This window comes from Nicotiana sylvestris, chromosome 4 (genome assembly GCF_000393655.2).
Source record: "Nicotiana sylvestris chromosome 4, ASM39365v2, whole genome shotgun sequence".
NCBI classification, from domain to species: domain Eukaryota; kingdom Viridiplantae; phylum Streptophyta; class Magnoliopsida; order Solanales; family Solanaceae; genus Nicotiana; species Nicotiana sylvestris.
In genome coordinates this window covers 26,146,346-26,166,142 of record NC_091060.1, presented here as the reverse complement: position 1 = coordinate 26,166,142, position 19,797 = coordinate 26,146,346, and the positions used below count along the sequence as shown (strand labels likewise).

Genomic DNA, 19,797 nt, shown 5'->3' with positions numbered 1-19,797 from the left:
AAGTACTCAATTGCGTTTTGAACCGTGTCACTAGTTTTTGAGATTTCTCGGTTATATATATAAAAAGGAAATAGTCTTGGTCTTGGGTGATTTCTAGTAACACAAAAAATAAGATAGCAAATAATGCAATTGAATGATGATATTCTATGTTCTTCTTATTGCCAAGTAGTTTTCTAGTTGTTGTGAATGTGTTGGTGGTTTCTACTTACTAGTCAAGAACACCACAAAGGAGGTGGAGAAAATTAAGCAAGAAAACATGTGGTAGCTTTCAACTTTCAAGTGTTTGTGAGAGAGATCACCAAATCACACCTACATTAAATCTAATAAATTGTAGCACTTCACTTCCCCTATTTCCACTTTTCTTACACCTTCCATATTAAATGCAACAGTTAACATTTATTTTCAAAAGCTGTTTGATAATTTTTAAAAGAGAATTAAGTTTTATCTAACATTGGTATAAAAATACTTACACAATTATATCAATATAAAACTAATTACTATTAGTAAGTGTTTACTACGTATGAATTACTTACTTGAAAGAGATAGTGCGTAACATGCAGGGTTAGTAAGTATTTACTACGTATGGACTACTTACTTGAAAGAGATAGTGCGTAACATGCAGGGGCGGAATTCTAATTATCTTTAGCTAAACTAATTAATCGATATTTAAGAGGTTAATTCTAGTTAAATATAATAACTTTAGATCTAAGGTAAGTGATGTGGAAGATATAGAAAGAGATGATGCAGATTTAATGTATTGTATATTGAATGCGTCGGATGCAATAATGTGCTAGAAGTGTCAAATATTAAATGGCAGTAAATGGAGCTCAATATAAATAAAGAAGAAGATTCACCCAATATTGAATGAGGTGGATGATTCGTTCTTCTGATAATGACGAGTGACAACTATAAGAATATTGAAGACTTTATCGGATATGGTGCAAATGACAAGGAATAACCCAAAAAGACGAATCACTTTAGAAAGGTGTTCTTTGTATTTATCTAGAGAGCTTGCTTTTCAAAAGAGTTCTTATCACCTAGAATATTATATGCCTTCCTTATTTCCCATTCTATTTATATGGGGTATTTCCCACAGAACCTTAAAAGTACAAACATAAAGAATATTCAATAGAATATTCCCTCCGAAGATCCCAATGCAAAACTAACCGTTACTATTATCTGCCCTACTCGATCTCGACAGTGTTGATCGCTTGGCGACTTGTTCCGTTGAGCTCTGGTCGACCTTGGCCAAATCGCCCATGATAAATTGCAAATTACTTACGATAATTACCTCTTCATGCTGAATTTCCTCGGTCGGTTTTTGACCCATACAGTATAAAAATACTTACACAATTATAATAATATAAAACTAATTACTATTAGTAAGTGTTTACTACGTATGGGCTACTTACTTGAAAGAGATAGTGCGTAACATGCAGGGTTAGCAAGTGTTTACTATGTATGGACTACTTACTTGAAAGATATAGTGCGTAACGTGTAGGGGCGGAGCTAGAAGCTCGGATATGGGTTCGGTCGAACCCAATAATTTTTGCTCTAACAATATATTTGAATTAAGAAATTTATTAAAAAATTAATTTTAGAATACAATTATTAGCACGTGATCGTCGTTTTGAGATTTAGAACCTGTAAAATTGAAATCTTGATCCCGCCTTTAGTAACATGTTGAAGTTGGTCATTTTTTCATGAAGAAAATTTTAGCATAATGAATTTAGATATCTTCATTGTCTTTAGTTGAATTCAAGATTTAGAAGGCATACATAACCTAACTTTAAATTGAGTGATATGAACTATAAATAAATGAGAATCCATATAGTCAATTTCAACTACTTTAGGATCCTTGTTTTTGTTGTAATAAAAAATAAAAGGTTAATGTATAAAGTTAACAGTAAAATTTTGGATTATATTTACTCGTTCTTTTCCTTTTTAACAATCATTAAAATAAAATAGGGTCCTTAACCAGCTCACATACACATAATTCCACTCTCAACAATGAATATTATAGCATTTGACAACCTACCAAAAAACAACCTTAAAATGACGTATGATTTTAAGATCCGATCCTAGAAAAGCTTCTTCATTTGGGAAAGTACAGTAAAATCAAAATCAAACAGATCCATTCCCGTTTCTGATTCTAAACAAAACTTGGAGTTTTTTCGAAAGAGAAATATGTCAATGGCTGCGTTTATTAAGCTGGAAGATTCTCCTATGTTCCAGAAACAAGTTAGATTTTGCTTCTAATCCCCTTCTCTCCCTTTTTTTTTGGTTGTAAAATTTATTTATTTTTTCTAAAATTTGTTGTTTTTTTAGGTGCGTTCTGTTGAACAGAATACGGATGAGCTCAGAGATCGATGTCAAAAGCTATACAAAGGCTGTAAGAAGTACATGTGAGTACCCAATTTTATCATTTCAGAATTCAGTTAGTCCAATAACTTTTATTTACTGTAATAACTTGTAATGATTAAAAAGCTGACATTTTTAGTCCAATGAAGTACATTTCAATCCACACTATTAGATTTAGAGGTGGCTATATAATCATGTACACAATCTATTATAATCTATTAGGTCAATTTTATTGAAGGAGTAGTAAATAATTTGTTTTGGCAAATTGGGGGTTCTCTTTTTTTTTTTTTTTTTTTTTTTAAATTAATGATGGTGGTAGCTGGGCCAAGCTTGCGTGCACCTCTACTATTTCACCGGGCACTTGCTACTTCTCACCATCACAAAAACATGTTACCTCCTGCTTCCCAATAGTACAGGTACCAAGTAACTCTAGCCATCAAGCCTTAGGCAGTGGTTCTCTAACAACTAGAGGTTTTTGAACAGTCATCTCTTTCTCTCTCACACGCGCGCACGCGCACACACACATACGATGTGCAGAGAACAGAAATGTATATGTAAATATGCTGTTGCCAAATTTGTTTGCTCTGCGAAATTTTCGTTCTCTTGTTCTGTCTGAAAGATTTGATTTATTCATTAGCATTTATTGGTTTAGGTAAAGGCTATTATTGATATTTGTTATTTCAGGGAAGTTCTTGGAGAAGCGCACAATGGGGATATCATCTTTGCCGAATCATTAGAGGCATTTGGTGGTGGTCTAGATGACCCTCTCAGTGTGTCCCTAGGAGGTTAGTTAATTTTCTGATTCAACCTATTAAAAAGTTACTCATTTTTGCTAATTTTATTTGCAACTATCAATTACTGCATTGTGCACGCGGTTTATTTTCTTGAAGAAGGTGTTTTTTTCTCTTCAATGTTGCTGGATTTCGGAATTCTCATATAAATGATCGCCCTGAGGTTCGCAGTAAATTTGGTTGAGACGTCACGTGAATGCAAAAATATATCCCTGCCAAGGCTCTTTGAATTCTGTGGCCCCAAACAGCTGACTTCTTATGTGTATATTAACACTGCACGGAAGCCTGATCTCAATTAGCTTATGGAGAAATACCGGTTATATAAGCTGGTCTTGCATGTCCTGAAACTATGTGAAAACCAAATTTTCTTCTTCCTGAAGGGGGCATGTTAGCTAAAGGGATTCACTGCTTTCTTAATTGCTTTCTGGGCCATCTCTCATTCTCTTAGGGAGCTCCTGAGTCACTATTGATGTCAGAGTACTTAAAGCCTGAAAGTGGTCACCTAGTGCTATAATATTACATGGATGTTGTTGAGAAGGCAACATTGTAATAGGTGGTCCAGAACAACACATATTTCTCTCTCTCCCTCTCTGTTCTTTTTTTGTTTTTTTGTTTTCCCTCTTTAGTTTCTTTCTCTGGGTGCTGTGTGGGATGGAAGACTTGCCAACTCAAATAGATGATTGGATGGGTTTCGGATGGCTTGTATTTTGTAGGCTGCTAGTTGGTATGTGATGGGCATTTAGGGGTGTCTCTTTTTGTCATTAAAAATTACAGCTATTAACAAAATGAAGAAAAAAAGTATGTTGGATCTAACAGGCACTAAAGATTGTGCGGCGTGTTATTGCTGGAATATAACATAATTTGAAGCGAAACCACCATTTAGTGATGGTTCATTATATTGTTGGAAGTTATAATCAATTTACCATTATCCACCAAGTTTTGAATCATGCGCCATTGGCTGTCAGAGATTTCTCTGTTATTAGAAAAAAAGAAAAAGAAAATCAATTCCCTGTTGCTTGTTGGTCTTCCTAAGTTCTAACTCCAATTGTTAATATATCAGAGTTCCGTGAAGTCTTGATTAAAGAAAAAGTGTTTGTAGTTCTATTTTTCATACTATGCATGCTCAAATGTGAAATTTCATGCTGTAGTTCTGGGCGTCACTTGATGGAGTTGACACGGAAACATCGTCTGTTGTTACTCCATTTATATTTCCAAAGTACGGTTACCTAATGTGATTTGATAATGTTTTCTCCATGATCACATTGTGAAGCTTAGTATTGACTCGAATCAAACGTTAAGATTATTTTCACTCCTAAATGCATCCATATGTCAGGTCCAATCATAACGAAGTTCATCACTGCGTTGCGTGAGCTTGCTACATACAAGGAACTTATCCGATCTCAAGTAAGTGGATGCATTGTATAGTAGAGTAGTTCTCTATTTGGTAACAAATTGGAATGGACCACTGCTGTTTCCTTTGTAAATTTTGCTGTAGTTTACTCTTGAGCCTTTAGTTAGAAACTTTGTACTCTTCTATCAAAGCCTGTTGCTTTGTGTGTGCCCTGTTCCGTTTTACTCGAATACACCTATAATAGTTAAACAAACAATTTTGGTGAATTAAACCTGTGTCAACAGCTCACGGATTGGGATCATGGAGGTAATAAGTTCTCAGTGGGATGGGTTCCATATCAAAATACAATTCAGGGTGGGTGATTGTATAAAGATAAGATTCTAATATGATGCATGGCTGAGACAGACACCCTTGAGGGATACCAGATTTATACAACTTTGCCTCATATCCTGAAGCAACCGTAGCTGGATGCAGATCTACTAATGGTTGGGACTTCAGATTCGTGAGGAATCCTTAGGGTTGGGAGAATGACTGGCTATTATCATAGGGAAACTTGAAAAAAAGAGAAGGTTCTTTGATGAACTGTGACAAAAGGGGAATCTTCACAGTGAAGGCCTGCTATAACACATTGTTGAATCTTGGGAACAGCTCAACTCAGTGGTCTTGCCAAATGCTCTAGAAGATCCGAGCAGCCCTTAAAGTTGTTTGTTTTGGTTGGATCACAAGCTTGTCTCCCTCAGAATAATCTGGAAAAGGGCATGTTATTTTGTGTAAAACATGTCCCAACTGTTGAAGAGAGTCAGAATATCCTAATAATCTCTTTTTATATGCATTCCATTGAGTGGCGGAACACATCTCTAAGTTATTTGGTGTTCATTAGGTAATGCCTAAGACACTAATAGACACTCTATTCTGTTGGAGAGGAAGGAATGCTCATAAACACATCAGAAGATATGGAGTCCAGCATGAATTTGGTAGGGAATGTAGAGAAAGATAAATCATAAGTGCTCTGAAGGAAGATTGAGACTCTACACTTGCTGAAGTTCAAGTGAGATTATGGTATTTAAGGCTCTACACTGGCTGAAGTCCAATTCCATGCTCTATTAGCTTTGGTGTAATTCAAAACCTGAATGGTACATATGTTTTGATGGATTTCACTGGCTTCATACATAGGAAAAAGGGAAGTGATACATTTTCTTGTTTGTATACATTTAACACCTACTTGCTTCTGTTCTTAAGTAATATGCCATCAGTTATCAAAAAGAGAAAAAAGAAAAATGTCAGTTAAGTTCTGAAGTTGTTCTCTTCAAGTCTACGTGCATAGAAACATCACCTTGAGTGGAACAAGAACCATTCTCATCAAACACCAAATCTTTCTGTAGTTGCCATGGGAGTGGAGTTTTCTACACCAACCTAATACACAATTGAGTTTTCTATAAGTACAAGTATAACTTCTTAAACTAACACAAATTTGATATTTCTGAGATTGCCATTAATTTTGTTTCGTTTAAATGCCGTGGAAGTGGAGAACCATTAGTAGATAGCTTGGACTTGCAATTTTAGAACAAGCTATTATGAGCTTTCTCTGGCACTGCTGAATGAAGTTCTTGGGACCTCCTGTAATTGGATGAGCTAAGCTTGTCTTTTTATGTCACTCCATTTATGTGAAAGATTTGTCAATATTTGTCAGTAAAGCTCTGAATTGTTCTCTTCAGATCCACGCGCATAGAAACATCATCCTGAGTGGAAGAACAACCATTCTCATCAAACACCAAATCTTTCTGTAGTTGCCGTGGAAGTGGAGTTTTCTACACCAACCTAATACACAATTGAGTTTTCTATAATTACAAGTATAACCATTTAAACTAATCCAAATTTGATATTTCTGAGATCGCCAATAATTTTGTTTCGTTTAACTGCCATGAAAGTGGAGAATCATAAGTAGATAGTTTGGACTTGCAATTTTAGAACAAGCTATTACGAGCTCTCTCTGACGCTGCAGAATGAAGTTCTTGGGACCTCCTGTCATTGGATGAGCTAAACTTGTCTGATTATGTCGCTCCATTTTATGTGAAAGATTTGTCAGCATTTGTTCAGATATACTTGATTGAAAAAGTAAGACAAGCTATAACTTTTGCAGGTAGAACATGTGCTCGTGGATCGTGTGAGCCAATTTTTGTCTGTTGATTTGCAGGATGTAAAGGTAACCACATTTGGCACTGTTTCAGTATTGTTTTGGAAATTTAGACGAAGCTTTCTATATGTTTGCTTTATAGAATTAAAGAGCTTTTATAATATTCCTACTTTTAGATGTTACATTTTGCCTACTATTTGAGATATTAGCGAGGAAATTGCCTCAATTACATAGGATAAGTATGTATCTGATGAATTGTTTCTGTTATTTTCTGTTATATGTGACATCAATCCCATATGTGGCCCTAAAATCCTACAGGTGTTTGTAAGTGTGGAAAATAAGAGAAGGGAAGAGATGTATTGATTACTTGATAATCTAAAAGATACGAGATACCCCTATTTATGAGCAACACTCAACAAGAACACCTCAGGCAGATTTAGCATTAGACAAAAAGTTGGGAGGCAAGGAAATTTCTTCCTCCAGACTTTACTGTAGCGAGTAATTTGTCATCAAAGCTCTGATACAACAGCTACGACTATAACCACAACTGCAACAACAATCCTTATAGTGCCAGGATAAGTCATGTTCTTTAGCAGATTCAAATTCCAGCAAGTTATTATTACTGCTGCTATTACATTGAACAGGCACAATATCTTTGCAGTTCTAGACATAACTGATATGTATAATAGGGAGGCTTTACGTTGTTTATAACTTGATGTAAACCTCTTCGTTTCTGCTTTATTCCTGCCCAAGGTTACCCTCTAATTCTGTTTCCAATATTCAATACTCCCTCCTTTTCAAGTTATGTGAACCTATTTCCTTTTTAGTCCGTGCCAAAAAGAATGAACTCTTTTCATATTTGGAAACAATTTACCTTTATGCAATGATTTATAGTCACACAAAATATATGTGCCTCATTTTACACCACACGTTCAAAAGTTTTCTTTTTTTTCTTGAACTCCTCAAATAGATTCACATAAATTGAAACGGAGGGAGTACTAGTTAATCCTTTGTTTGTTTAACCCAACAGTGATGGTTTCTTTTCCCTTTTTATTGGAGGGTGGGTGGGGGTGGGTGGGTTTTGCGGGGGTGGGGGATGGGGAGGGGGAAAAAGGTTTTGAGATCAACTCCTCTTTGGAATGACTATGTAAATTAGGAATTATTCTATGTTGCCAAATCCTGCAATTGGGACAATTGTTTTGGCATCCATGAACTTCCGCTAGTCATTTAACCAAATGTTTGTTGAACATGGCCAGCGCAACTTTAGGTGTCAGTCTGTCACATGGATGCCTGAGAGTGGGTTTTGACATAAAAGTTTTTGTACTTAGACATTAATGATGCTGATTACTCGTCTCTAATTTTGCAGGAATCTCGTCGCCGGTTTGATAAAGCTGCATCCACTTATGACCAGGTAATGGGGATGTCTGAATTAAAACAGGTGGAAAACTGCCTTTTAAATGCTTAGAAGATTTCATATACAAAATCCTATGGTGGCTCGATTGGAAGATAACACTTCCACTTCACTTTGTTATTAATTTCATTCTTGAGTTGCTAAACTGCCAGACACGTGAAAGGTTTGCTTCTCTGAAGAAGAATGCACGGGATGAAGTTGTTGCTGAAATAGAAGAAGTAAGCCCTTTCTCTGAAAAAGGGTATCTTTGTGGATTGTTCATCCTCATGTCTCTCTCTTTCCCTCTAACTTGATAAATGTATAACCCAATGAAAATTAATACATGTTGCTAAAGTTACCAACCAAAAGTGCTTGGCAGCCTGATCACTATATGTCCAAATAAAATTATGTCCGAGAGAATCTCCAAACTTCGGTGGCAATAGGTCTTTCTCTATAGAACACCTCTGAGGAATCATTTGCATGCTTTTTTACCTTGAAGAAAAAAAATAGAGATGGAAAGGTGATGCTTTGGGAAGAAACTATAAGAACATTCATCCTCATTTTCTGAATTTCGATCATGGACGATCCAAATTGCTACCATTTATTTATAGATATTGTCATGGTATAACAAGGGAACTGGATGAGAAACTCATTCGGTCATGCTTTGGGTAAACACATCATCCTTATTGCTACTAATAATGCTTATGTGGGATATTAAATTGAGGAATGGGATAAGAAACTAAACCTCATGCTTTGGGTAAACACATTGTAGCCCATTCTTTGTTCCCCTTTTTATTGGTTGTTAAATGACCTACATGAAAGGAAAAGTTTTACATGTTCAGCTAAAGCTCGTAGAGGCAACTTATTGGTAGCCTTTTTCATGAAGCATTTCTCAGAGCTTTTACATATATTTACTTTGCTCCCAACTCCAGGAAACAAATTGTGATAAATTAATATTGAAGCATTTAACGTGTATCCCATTGCTGTTTTTGTGCTAATGATATCCTATTCAGGATTTTATGGAACATATATTCCTTCTGTTTTTTCTATTAGCACTTATCTGACAAGAAAAATGATCTACGTAGTTAGGAGTCAAAACTGGGAATGGACATTTTGCCATGCTTAATTAAATACACTGAGGATCGTTAACTTGTTCTGTGACAGGACCTACATAACTCGAAGTCCACTTTTGAGAGAAGCCGTTTCAATCTAGTATGTATAATGCATACAAGAATCTTTTCTACACTTATCTAGCAAAAGTTTCTTGCCTCTACGTTCTAGTTTATAGCCTTGTAGTCCTCAAGGATTTCAGGTAAATGCTCTCACGAATGTTGAAGCGAAAAAGAAGTACGAGTTCTTAGAATCCTTTAGTGCTATTATGGATGCACATCTGAGATACTTCAAGCTGGTATGTCTTTTTGATGTTCTCTTTAATGCAGTTAAGTTTCTGTCATCAAACTAACAAATTTCAGTACTTGTTTCATGTAGGGTTATGACTTATTAAGCCAAATGGAGCCGTTCATCCATCAGGTACCCCATTATATAAGTTACTTTTTCCTTATATTATGATAGAGGACATTGACTGGGAAGATCACATCAGGATGCTGTCATTTTTTATTATTTTGGGTGTGGCAGATCCTCTTATGCTGCAATTTGATTCTTGTTCCTTACTTCTTTCTTCAGAACTCTTTCATTGTTTTCTGTTTTTTGATTGCAATATGCACAAATTATATTTAAGGAGATTAATCTTTGCATAGAATAGCTGATTCATGGCTTTTAAGAGCATCTTAGGTTTTGTGCTAATGTGCTTGCTTATTTTAAGGTACTTCTAAGTTATACTTCATTTAAAAGCCCCCATTGAGAAGACTAGAGAGATGGCTATTTTTTAGGGCAAAGGACCAAATTTGCGCTTGAACTATGCAAAATGCCAATGCCCTTATTTGCTAATGACGGAAGCTTTGAGATCAATTTATCTCTAATTATCATGATTAGCACCGGAAGATGCCATGTGTCCTATCATTTAAGCCCTTGATTTTTTACCAACCCCCCCCCCCCCCCCTTCTAAATATCGTGGTGTCGGGACCAGTTTGCGTACACCTCGACTAATTCCACGGGATACCTGCTGCCTCCCACCAACAACAGGTACCAGGTAACTCTGTTGAGCAAGGCTTGAACAAACGGGAAGAAATCACCTACTGTATTTTGTTTTTTGTCTCCACTGGTATCCCCCCCCTCCCCCTTTTTACCCACACTCGAATTTACCGTCTTCACCCAAAAGGCAACAACCTTCACCATCTACCATATTCTCCTTCTCTATTATTTCTTCTCATCTTCCCACCACTTTCAATATCCGAAAAAGGAACCCCTTCGAAAATCAAAAGGAGAAAGCTTTTTGGACTCCATTTTTCTACATAAATGATCATCGAAAGGCGAAAGCTTTTCCTGCGGGTTAGAGGTGGTGAAAGGCGGTCTCAGTGGTGTTGCAGCAGTAGACTGCTTGGAGGAGTTGGCTGGAAAATGAGTTTTACAGTGGGTTTATGGCGGTGGTATTTTCAAATCTAGTCTCGTGGTGGTGGAGAGGAAGGTTGAAGGTGGAAAGTTTTCTTTTCTTTTGATTGGTTTTTGGGGAAGCTTTTTCGATGAGTACGAAGGTCATCGGCTATGATGTTCTTATAAGGTGGTGATGATGCTTTTTTGGGGGTTGATGTCAAAGGTTGAAGGGTTTTTCAATGTGTAGAGATAATGAAGGAGAAAGGTTTCATTTGTGGTGTAACGTTGGTGGGCAGAAGATGAATTTCTCGTGGGCTTTCCAGGTGGGTTTCTTTTTCTCTTTCTTTTTCTGGGTGAACATTTTGGAGTGGGCTTTTGCTGGTTGAAGATAGGATTTTTGGGAAGAAGCAGCTGTTGGGTGATGGTTAAGAATCTGTGTTTTCGGAAGAAGAGATTATGGAATTTTCTGAAAGGGAGAGTGATGGTGGTAACCCAGTGGAGAGGTGGTGGTTGTTGGTGTCAAGGATGGGTAAAATAGAGGAGGGGCTGGGGTTGGTTACAAATAGTGCCTTTAAAGATAGCTATGTAGCAGCCCAAGTGCTAATCATTGTATTTAAAATCAAGTTTTAGCTAAATAATGCTCCGTTAGCAACAAAAAAAGGGGTCATAGATGAACCCTTTTGCTAACGGCAAGGGCTCATTTGGCCCCAAATATTAACGAAGAGCAAAGTTAGACCACTTCGCACAGTCCATAGGTGTGAAACCATGGTAAATGAAGGTATTAAAAGAGAACGAGGTAGATCAAAAATCACATGAAAGGAAGTTGTCTCGAAGGACCTACAATTATTGAGAATCTATTCAGACTTAGCAAAAGATATGGCATAATGAAAAAAAGATATATGTAGGCGATACATATTAGTTGAGTATATGTTTTAGATATTAGCACTTTTATCGTAGGTGATATGCTTTCTAGGAGGGGGTTAGCCTTCCGGAGATTTATAAGTTTCGAAAATATACAGAACTTCTAATATTTTTATTTGTATTTGCATAATATTGGCATGAGATGAGTTTAAACGGTGTAACGTAGTCAGAGAGGATTTATATAGCAGACCCTAACTTGTTTGGGACTGAGGTACAGTTGTTTATTTTTTGATAAGGAGAGAGATGGCTATTTCATTTTAGAAATACCTTTTTTTACACACACACGCAGCGAGAGAGAGAGGGAGGGAGGGAGGGAGGGAGGGAGGGAGGAAGGGAGAGGGAGGGAGAGGGTCGGTCACATGCTGATTACTAACGATGTCAATCATGACACCCTTCTTGGGAGATCCACCCTACCAGCCAAAGTTGACAAAGCCAAGCATAATGTAAGCATTGGGCTTGTTTATTATTATTATTTTTTTTTTGATAAGATAATGGTTTTCATATAAGGCATTAAGAAGGTGCAAGGTTACTCCAGCTACATAAACTTGCTAAACATCTAGCCTTAAGTATGTAATTTGGAGTAGAAATGCCCTCAAAACATCTTGTGTTTCTCTCAGTCCATATACACCAGAAGAAACAAGCTGGGATCATCTTCCAAACTTCCCTGATGGATTTTCTGACCTTCCATGAACTCCAGCTAATCAATCCATCTTTTACACTTTCAGGCATAACCCATTTGAGAAACTGGTGTTTATTTACTTTGCTTCTCTTTTGCTTTTATGTTTTGAAAATCTCTTCAATCACTGCAAAGTTTCTTGAAGGAGAAAATGTATAGTCTCTGGTGTAGATGATACTTCACTAGTACCTCAGTGAAGGGCATAAACTGAGCATATATAAAAAGTATAAGTATATATTAGTGAAAACTTATTTAGGATGAATTTCAAATACTACAGGTTACCCGGCCAATTTTGGCCTAAACCGCAGTGGACCAGCATTGGATGAGTTGCTCATAACCCGTTGTCTACCTAACCACCTTCTTCCACCACACAATGTAACCCAGCCTACTCATTTGCCACCTCCACTGATAACATTCAGATCTATATGTCTCGCACTACCTCTTTTGCTGCATTTATAAACATAAAATGGATGATTTGCAGCTTGCTTGATTATTGACATTGACAACAGTCAAAATGATTAAAAATTTGCAGTTTGTGTTTGATATCTTTCTTCTTTTTGCACATTTTTGGTGCTAATATTAACTCCTCAAATCAGGTTTTGACATATGCTCAGCAGTCGAAGGAACAGGCCAGCATAGAACAAGACAAACTTGCCAAAAGAATCCAAGAGTTCAGGACACAAGCTGAGCTTAATCATATGCGGGGATCCAGTAACCTTGGTACTTCAACTAGTTCTATAGCCTCAAATGGTGTTGGTATGAATTCAGACAAAAATATAGAAGCAATTATGCAGTCCAGTGCAGAAGGAGCGGTAAGTAATATAACAATGTCATTTCTGTCTGTTATTTGTCCGTGTAGGGGTTGAGAGCTCTACAATAAATATAGCACTAGATTTAAGTATAGGAACCCCTGAAATGTCTCCTGATTTTGTAGATAAATTTTATTGTAAATACCAGACGTTAAAATCTGGATACTTTTTCTTACATTCTTCCAGGTCCAAACTATTAAGCAGGGATATCTTTTGAAAAGATCTTCCAGTTTGAGGGCAGATTGGAAGAGACGGTTCTTCGTACTTGACAGTCTTGGCAATTTATATTATTACAGGCTCAAGGGTGCACAGATGGTATTCTTAATTATTTTCACCTTCCTAATATAAGTTATTTTCATGCCTTTATTCTGCTTTATCTTTCTTTTTCAAAGTTTTTGTTAGACGCCTTGTGTGAATCAGTCCTACTTGTTTAGTGTTACTTTTCTGATTTTCAGTTGACATGAAAATCAAGGTCGTATAATTGAATCTTAAGTGCAATGATTAGTATAATAAGGTAAACTGGTAAAGTACAATCATTTGGTGGAAATTTTGGAATTATGTGGGAGAAAAACCTTAAGGCCAAATGTACGATGTTGCTGGTTCTTTATGACTTTCTCTAACATCTTCACGAGTAGGCTTACTTATGTGTGAACTCCTTGGATTGCTAAGAATATTATTTGTTTCAAAAACTGATGTTTGTGTAGAATTGGCAAGTCAACATGAATCTACTTTGACGAGAGAGAACGACTGAAATATGTCTATATTTGCTGATATAGATGTGGCCTACTAATGACTGTCTATAGTAGGTATACATTGTGCTCATTTTTTATATCTGAAAGGTAACCCTTTGCCACCTCAGTCAAAAGAGCATCTTTTAACTTGAAGTCTTTGATGTGATTCCATCATAGCAGGGTAAAGTTGTCTTTGAAACAATGATAATAATAAAGATCTGGTGTGCTGTAAGATTTTCTAGTTTTTGCTATTCTTCTTGTATGTGCGTATTTATGCCCTTTCTTAATAAAATCTTATTACTTGATCAAAAAGGAAAAAATATCTGGCACCTAATTTTTGGTTTAAAATTACCTTCTTTGTTCAAATCTGGAAAGTACTTTAAAGCTCTAAACTTTAGCTTTTTGAAAAGAAAATTTGGAACAAAACTTATACAAACTAATGGTACTTTATGGTATCCGAAGCACTTTGGAAAGCACTTATGGTTAATGTAAATATTACACTTTCCTCAACTGTGGTGGATTTTTTAAAACAAAGTGCTAGAGTATTTTAGCAGTAAAGTTATTTCCAGGACACTCTTTTGCTTACTCCTTCAAATTTATCTTATTGGCAGGGCTCCCCGTCATCTCATCCCTCCGGTGTTGACAACAATAGTAGTGTATTTGGCAGATTCCGGACAAGGTATAGGTCGTCATCCCTTGGAGAGGAGAATTTAGGCTGTCGTACTGTTGATCTTCATACTTCTACAATAAAACCTGATGCGGAGGACACAGACCTGAGGCTTTGCTTCAGAATTATTTCGCCATTAAAAACTTATACATTGCAGGTAAAGAATAGAATAGTCGATCTTTGTTCTCAATGCTAAATTGATAGTAATATGTCAATGCTAGAAGGGAAGAACATTTCAAAGAAGAAAGAGTTAGAGTAACTCAATATTTTAAACTGTTTTATTAGGAAGTTTGAGTTTTAAGTCTACTATTGCTTTGATGCATTAGATCTGTATCTGATTACTGAATGGAGGAATGCTACAATTTTTTGACGATATCGTGTAATTGTTTCATTTGGCTATCTATCTTTTAGTCAAATTGATTCAGGTTAACATTTTTTAAGCTTATGCATAGTATATTTTGTTTTAATCTTCATCAAGTAAATAAAAGATCTGTCAACTGTGCGTTTGTCAAGTCTTATGCTTTGACACTTTATAGTAATGGGCTGAACAATAGTCACAATTGGCTTCTTTATTTGCTTCAGCAGAAAGAACCACAAACGGTGCAATCTCTTCTGTAGTTGCACTAATGTGTTACCAGATTCTACAACACTTTAACAAGGGCTGATCCATCATGTATAACAATTACCCTTTATTTTCCACTGGCAGGCTGAAAGTGAAGCTGAAAGAGTTGACTGGATGAATAAAATCACCGGAGTGATTGCGTCCCTTTTGAATTCTCATCTACATAAGGTTGAATCTTGAAATCTAGTTTTCTGTACAAAATAATTTTCTGAAGTCATCTTGAGCGTCGTCATGTTTTTGCAGTTTGATCCTAGTAAAAATGACGTTGATAGTAGCAACGGTACCTATGCTGCTTCTTTAAATGTTCAAGGGGCTGTTAGTGGCGAAAATGCACTAGCTACCATGAGAGTCAATCAGGCCGATTCTGTTTCTAGGATTCTCAGAGAAGTTCCTGGAAATGACACGTGTGCTGACTGTGGTGCTTCAGAACCTGATTGGGCATCTCTAAATCTTGGTATCTTAATTTGCATAGAATGCTCGGGAATTCATCGGAACCTTGGTGTTCATATCTCAAAGGTACATATTTGTCAATATTGAAATTTCTTTTGTTCCTTTTGTCTACAAATATGTCTTATTTTTGCAACAAAAAATAGACCATTTTAGTTCATGGTGTTTGTTCAATTTTCTACTGGTCCACATGCATGTATATCTGCGAATATGATTTTTTGCATTACTTTTATGATGATCCATTATTAGTTCCGGAGGTTAGTAGCTATTGAATCTTTTCTGGAAATGTATTTTTAGTTAATAACTTTTTTGCAGTTGCTGCAAAGAAAATTGAAAGATCTATGGGCCTGTATTTATTCTTGAGATACTTATTATTTGCAGGTCAGGTCCATCACGTTAGATGTCAGGGTTTGGGAGCCTACCATCTTGGATCTATTTCGCACATTGGGTAATTCTTACTGTAACTCGGTGTGGGAGGAGCTGCTTCTACTTCCAAGTGGCAGGTATGTTCCTTTAGTTGATAACATACAAGAAAGGCATTCTTGCATGGTATAAATTTCTGTAGATCTTCTATTTCGATCTTCGAGTTCAGATTTAATGTGAAAGGTCCTCCAGTCAGTCAAGAAAAGAAATGTTAAGAGATATGACAGATCATAAAATTCCCGCTTTACAGATAACAGAACTATCTATGTCTATACTTCTGGTCATTCTTCAATTGAGCTAGTTAATGCACATTCTATATTTCCATTACAATTTGACATTCTATCTGCGTCAGAATGCCTATCTCCTATTTCAGTACATTGTCGGAGAATTCATCTTTTGATAACAAATGTAAGAAACAAGTAGATAATGTTCCCGCGTGCCAGGATTATATACATGCATTTAGCTCTAATGATTTGTAAACTATGTTTTACTGGTATAACTCGTGTTGAATTATCAATTTGTTCAGATCAACAAATGTTGATTCTATTCAATCTGTTTCCAAGCCAAGCCCGAAAGATGGCTTTCATGAAAAGGAGAAGTACATTTTGGCAAAGGTATACTTTCTTGCATGTTTTAAGGACTTTCCTTCTCCATGTCATACATTTTCTCCCTTGTGCTAAGCCTGAAAACTCGGTTTACAGTTACTGAGATTTGATATAATCTCGAAGGAAATCATGTGAAAATACCTTAGTATGTGTTTAGGTGCTTGAGTTGTGCCCAAAACCCCTTTTGGGCGATTCATTTGCCCCTCCAATCACTATTGCTATACTTTTCCACATCAATACCTTCACTGTAGCTGCAAATCTTTAGCCTGGATCTGCTATATGCTATGCCACCGTTGTTCCATATCCCTGAATGTAGGTTCCTGGACATACATCATCTATCTGAACAAGGCTGCCCTCCGACATTAGGCCCACTATCCAGCACAGGCCAAATATTAGTTTAATTGTTTTTGCTCTATTACATTTGTTTAGTTCACCATTAAAACTTGAAATGAATTTAGTAGTTCATATCCATCTGTGTTGTTTTTTGCATAACACATCAAATGATTGAAATAGAGTTGAATTTTCATGTCAATGTGCCTGATACTGTTACTGGAAATATTTGTAACAGTAATTCGTTAAGTTACTAGAAGTATTTGTAACAGAAATTCTTTAAGTTAGTATCATTAACCAAACTAAGATGATCAATCATAAGAATTCCGTCACGGACAGTTCATATATTAAGTATATTAGTCTTTATAGTACAAATACTTGTACTAAAGTAAAAATTAATGGAGATAAATCTGACTCTTAAGTTACAATTAACCATATAGAAAATGTATACCATCAAAAATCAAAGCTATTAACGATTTGGATTTTGTCAGCTCATTTTCTTTAGCTTAACACTTTTTTGTATCAAAGCTGACTCTTTACCCCCACTGTTGTACTTCTTGCATCTTCTTGATGCCTATTTTATTAACTACTTCATCAAAAAAAAAAAAAAAAAAAAGCCGCTGCTAGAAATGAGAATGTATGCAAAGTTTCTATGAATATTTGCGATATTAACTTGCTTCATGTTGTCCAGTATGTTGAAAAGCAGGTTGTGAATAAAGAAGCTCTTGCACCGTACAACAACAATCGTGCCACCAGCATCTGGGAAGCAGTTAGGAGTAATAATGTGAAGGAAGTCTATCGAATTATTGTAATGTCAGATGTGAATATAATCAACACTACCTATGATGAGGTCAAAGGTGCTAAAATATACCATGAAATTCATGAAAATGATTCAAAATTAGGCTTTGATGATTCCAAAAAGAAACATCAAAACCCAGCAGGCTGTCAGGACATCAAGCTTTGCCGTCAAGGATGTTCTTTGTTACATCTCGCATGCAACGATGACAGTCCAGTGATGCTTGAACTTCTTCTGCAATTTGGTGCAGATATAAATAGGCGTGATTTTCATGGAAGGACTCCTCTACAACATTGTATCTGCACGGGGAGACACCACTTGGCAAAATTTTTGCTTAGAAGGTGATATATTTAATTCAGTCATTTTTACGTAGCATGGTTTCTAGGCAATTTAATAATCTGACCTCTCAGCAACATATCTTTCTATTAGTTCTCCCAATATTTAATTTGGTTACATTATCTCAGCATTTAGATCTGTAGTTCTTTCTTACAGTTGGCTAAAATTATTTGAATTCATGACAAGATGACTTCCATGGTTCCGCATTAAACTGAATTCAAGATTATACTCTTTCTTGCTTTTAGTTACTATAAGCTTACCTCCATCATTTGTTCCTTCTCTTAGTTTTTGAAAAGGAACCATAATACTTCTGCTGTATTCATCTATGCGTGAACATATCATTTTAAATTCAGATCTAATGCTAATAACTTGTGTACCATTTTGGACATAATGTGGTAAAGTTGTCTTGAACCTAAACAAAGTATTGGCTGAATGCACGCAAGATTGACGGTGCTTTCTGGTTCTACTACTTTCAGCCAACCGACTTTGTATCACTAGTTTTCTAACATCCTAGTCTTCTTTGGGCAATAGACTTCCTAATCATCTATGTTAGTTGGACTGGGCTATGGTTGTTAGACAGGCATCAGAGTTGCCACAGCCTTTATATCAAGGATAGGCACGTGTGAGTAAAACACTAGATGCAGGTGATAGGATATGGCTGATAAGCATGAAAATTTAGGTTATATGCATATAATGTTTCACTATCTAGCCTCTTGACATAAAGAATGAACCTTCCTTTGGTACAAGAGGGACACAGTAATCTTAAGGTTAGGATTAGGGAAAAGTTCTGATTGTTAGTAAGTTCATATTGAGCAATTTATGTGCACTTTAACAAAAATCTACTACTTCGACTGTTCTGAGCTTAGAAAAATTCAAGTATCCAACTAATAAATTATCCTGTACTAGTGCCTATGTTATGTCATAACAGCATGATAAACAATAAAAAATAAAAGGTAATATAGCTTATCAATGATATTACTTTTGAAATTGTGTTTTGTACATATTTGTAAATTCTTCCTAAATCAAATCAATTCACTTTACATGTTAAGGTGACATATTGTTGTCTAACTAACAAATCTAAGTTGACCTCATTGAAGCTCAGAAGTGGCATGCGTATTTCCAGCTCAGCCTATACCAAGTAGCTTTTCACATAGTGGTTTATTTCAAGAAATTGTGTTCTACTTTAGCGACTTCTATAAGTTCATACTCTAGGGGAAAGTTCACATCCAGAGGACATGAAGCATGTAACTTTAAAATTTTGGCTAAGTAGTTAAGCAGCTATCCTTTTCTCATTTTCAATTTAGCTTTCACTTCACCTTAGCTCTCATAAAGTTTTTGATATTTTACATTCTCTACTAGCTCTCTTTTGTTACTGCTAGTACTCGTGGCTCCCAATTTCAAAGGGGTTGATGACTTGATGTTGAGCTTATGCTTTGTAAACCAAATATCGAACTCTTAAATTTTTCTGAATCTCATATTTATGCTTTGCCTGGCACGTATGTTTTCAGAGGTGCCCGTGCATCGATCAAGGATTACGGTGGACTCAGTGTGCTGGAAAGGGCCATGGAGATGGGTGGAATCAAAGATGAGGAGTTATTTGTCCTGCTTACCAAGAGTGAGTGAAATGGGCAATTTTTTTCAATTGGCAACTCCTCAGCTTCCAACTTCTTTAAATTGTAAAGCATGTTGTTCATTAAATGCTTACTATTTTCTCCTCTAATATTTGAAATTCAATTTGTCTCTCCCTCTCTCCGGTTTACGTTGTTGATGTTTGGTGAAGTTCCTGAAAGAAACAAGAACCAGTGCAGTGTTCACAAATCCTTTTTTGACATTGTTAGTTTTTGAAACAACCATTCTAGATGTTAAGAGTAAAAAGTTGTAAACCTTCCTGAATGAAACTGGAAGTTTGCTTTTTCA

At 36.1% G+C, this 19,797-nt stretch overlaps 1 protein-coding gene across 1 annotated transcript; it reads left to right on the top strand.

The window, feature by feature from the left end:
- Positions 1–1,987: 1,987 nt before the first annotated feature.
- On the top strand, positions 1,988–19,797 carry LOC104225972 (ADP-ribosylation factor GTPase-activating protein AGD4-like). The gene is made up of 19 exons (XM_009777849.2): positions 1,988–2,241; positions 2,329–2,405; positions 3,046–3,146; positions 4,486–4,556; positions 6,644–6,706; positions 8,004–8,048; positions 8,201–8,266; positions 9,192–9,239; positions 9,340–9,435; positions 9,516–9,557; positions 12,711–12,926; positions 13,110–13,238; positions 14,266–14,478; positions 15,028–15,111; positions 15,187–15,459; positions 15,772–15,893; positions 16,340–16,427; positions 17,440–17,885; positions 19,389–19,797. Exons 1-19 carry the CDS (start codon positions 2,188–2,190, stop codon positions 19,501–19,503), a joined length of 2,349 nt encoding a protein of 782 aa, XP_009776151.1. The 5' UTR covers positions 1,988–2,187; the 3' UTR covers positions 19,504–19,797.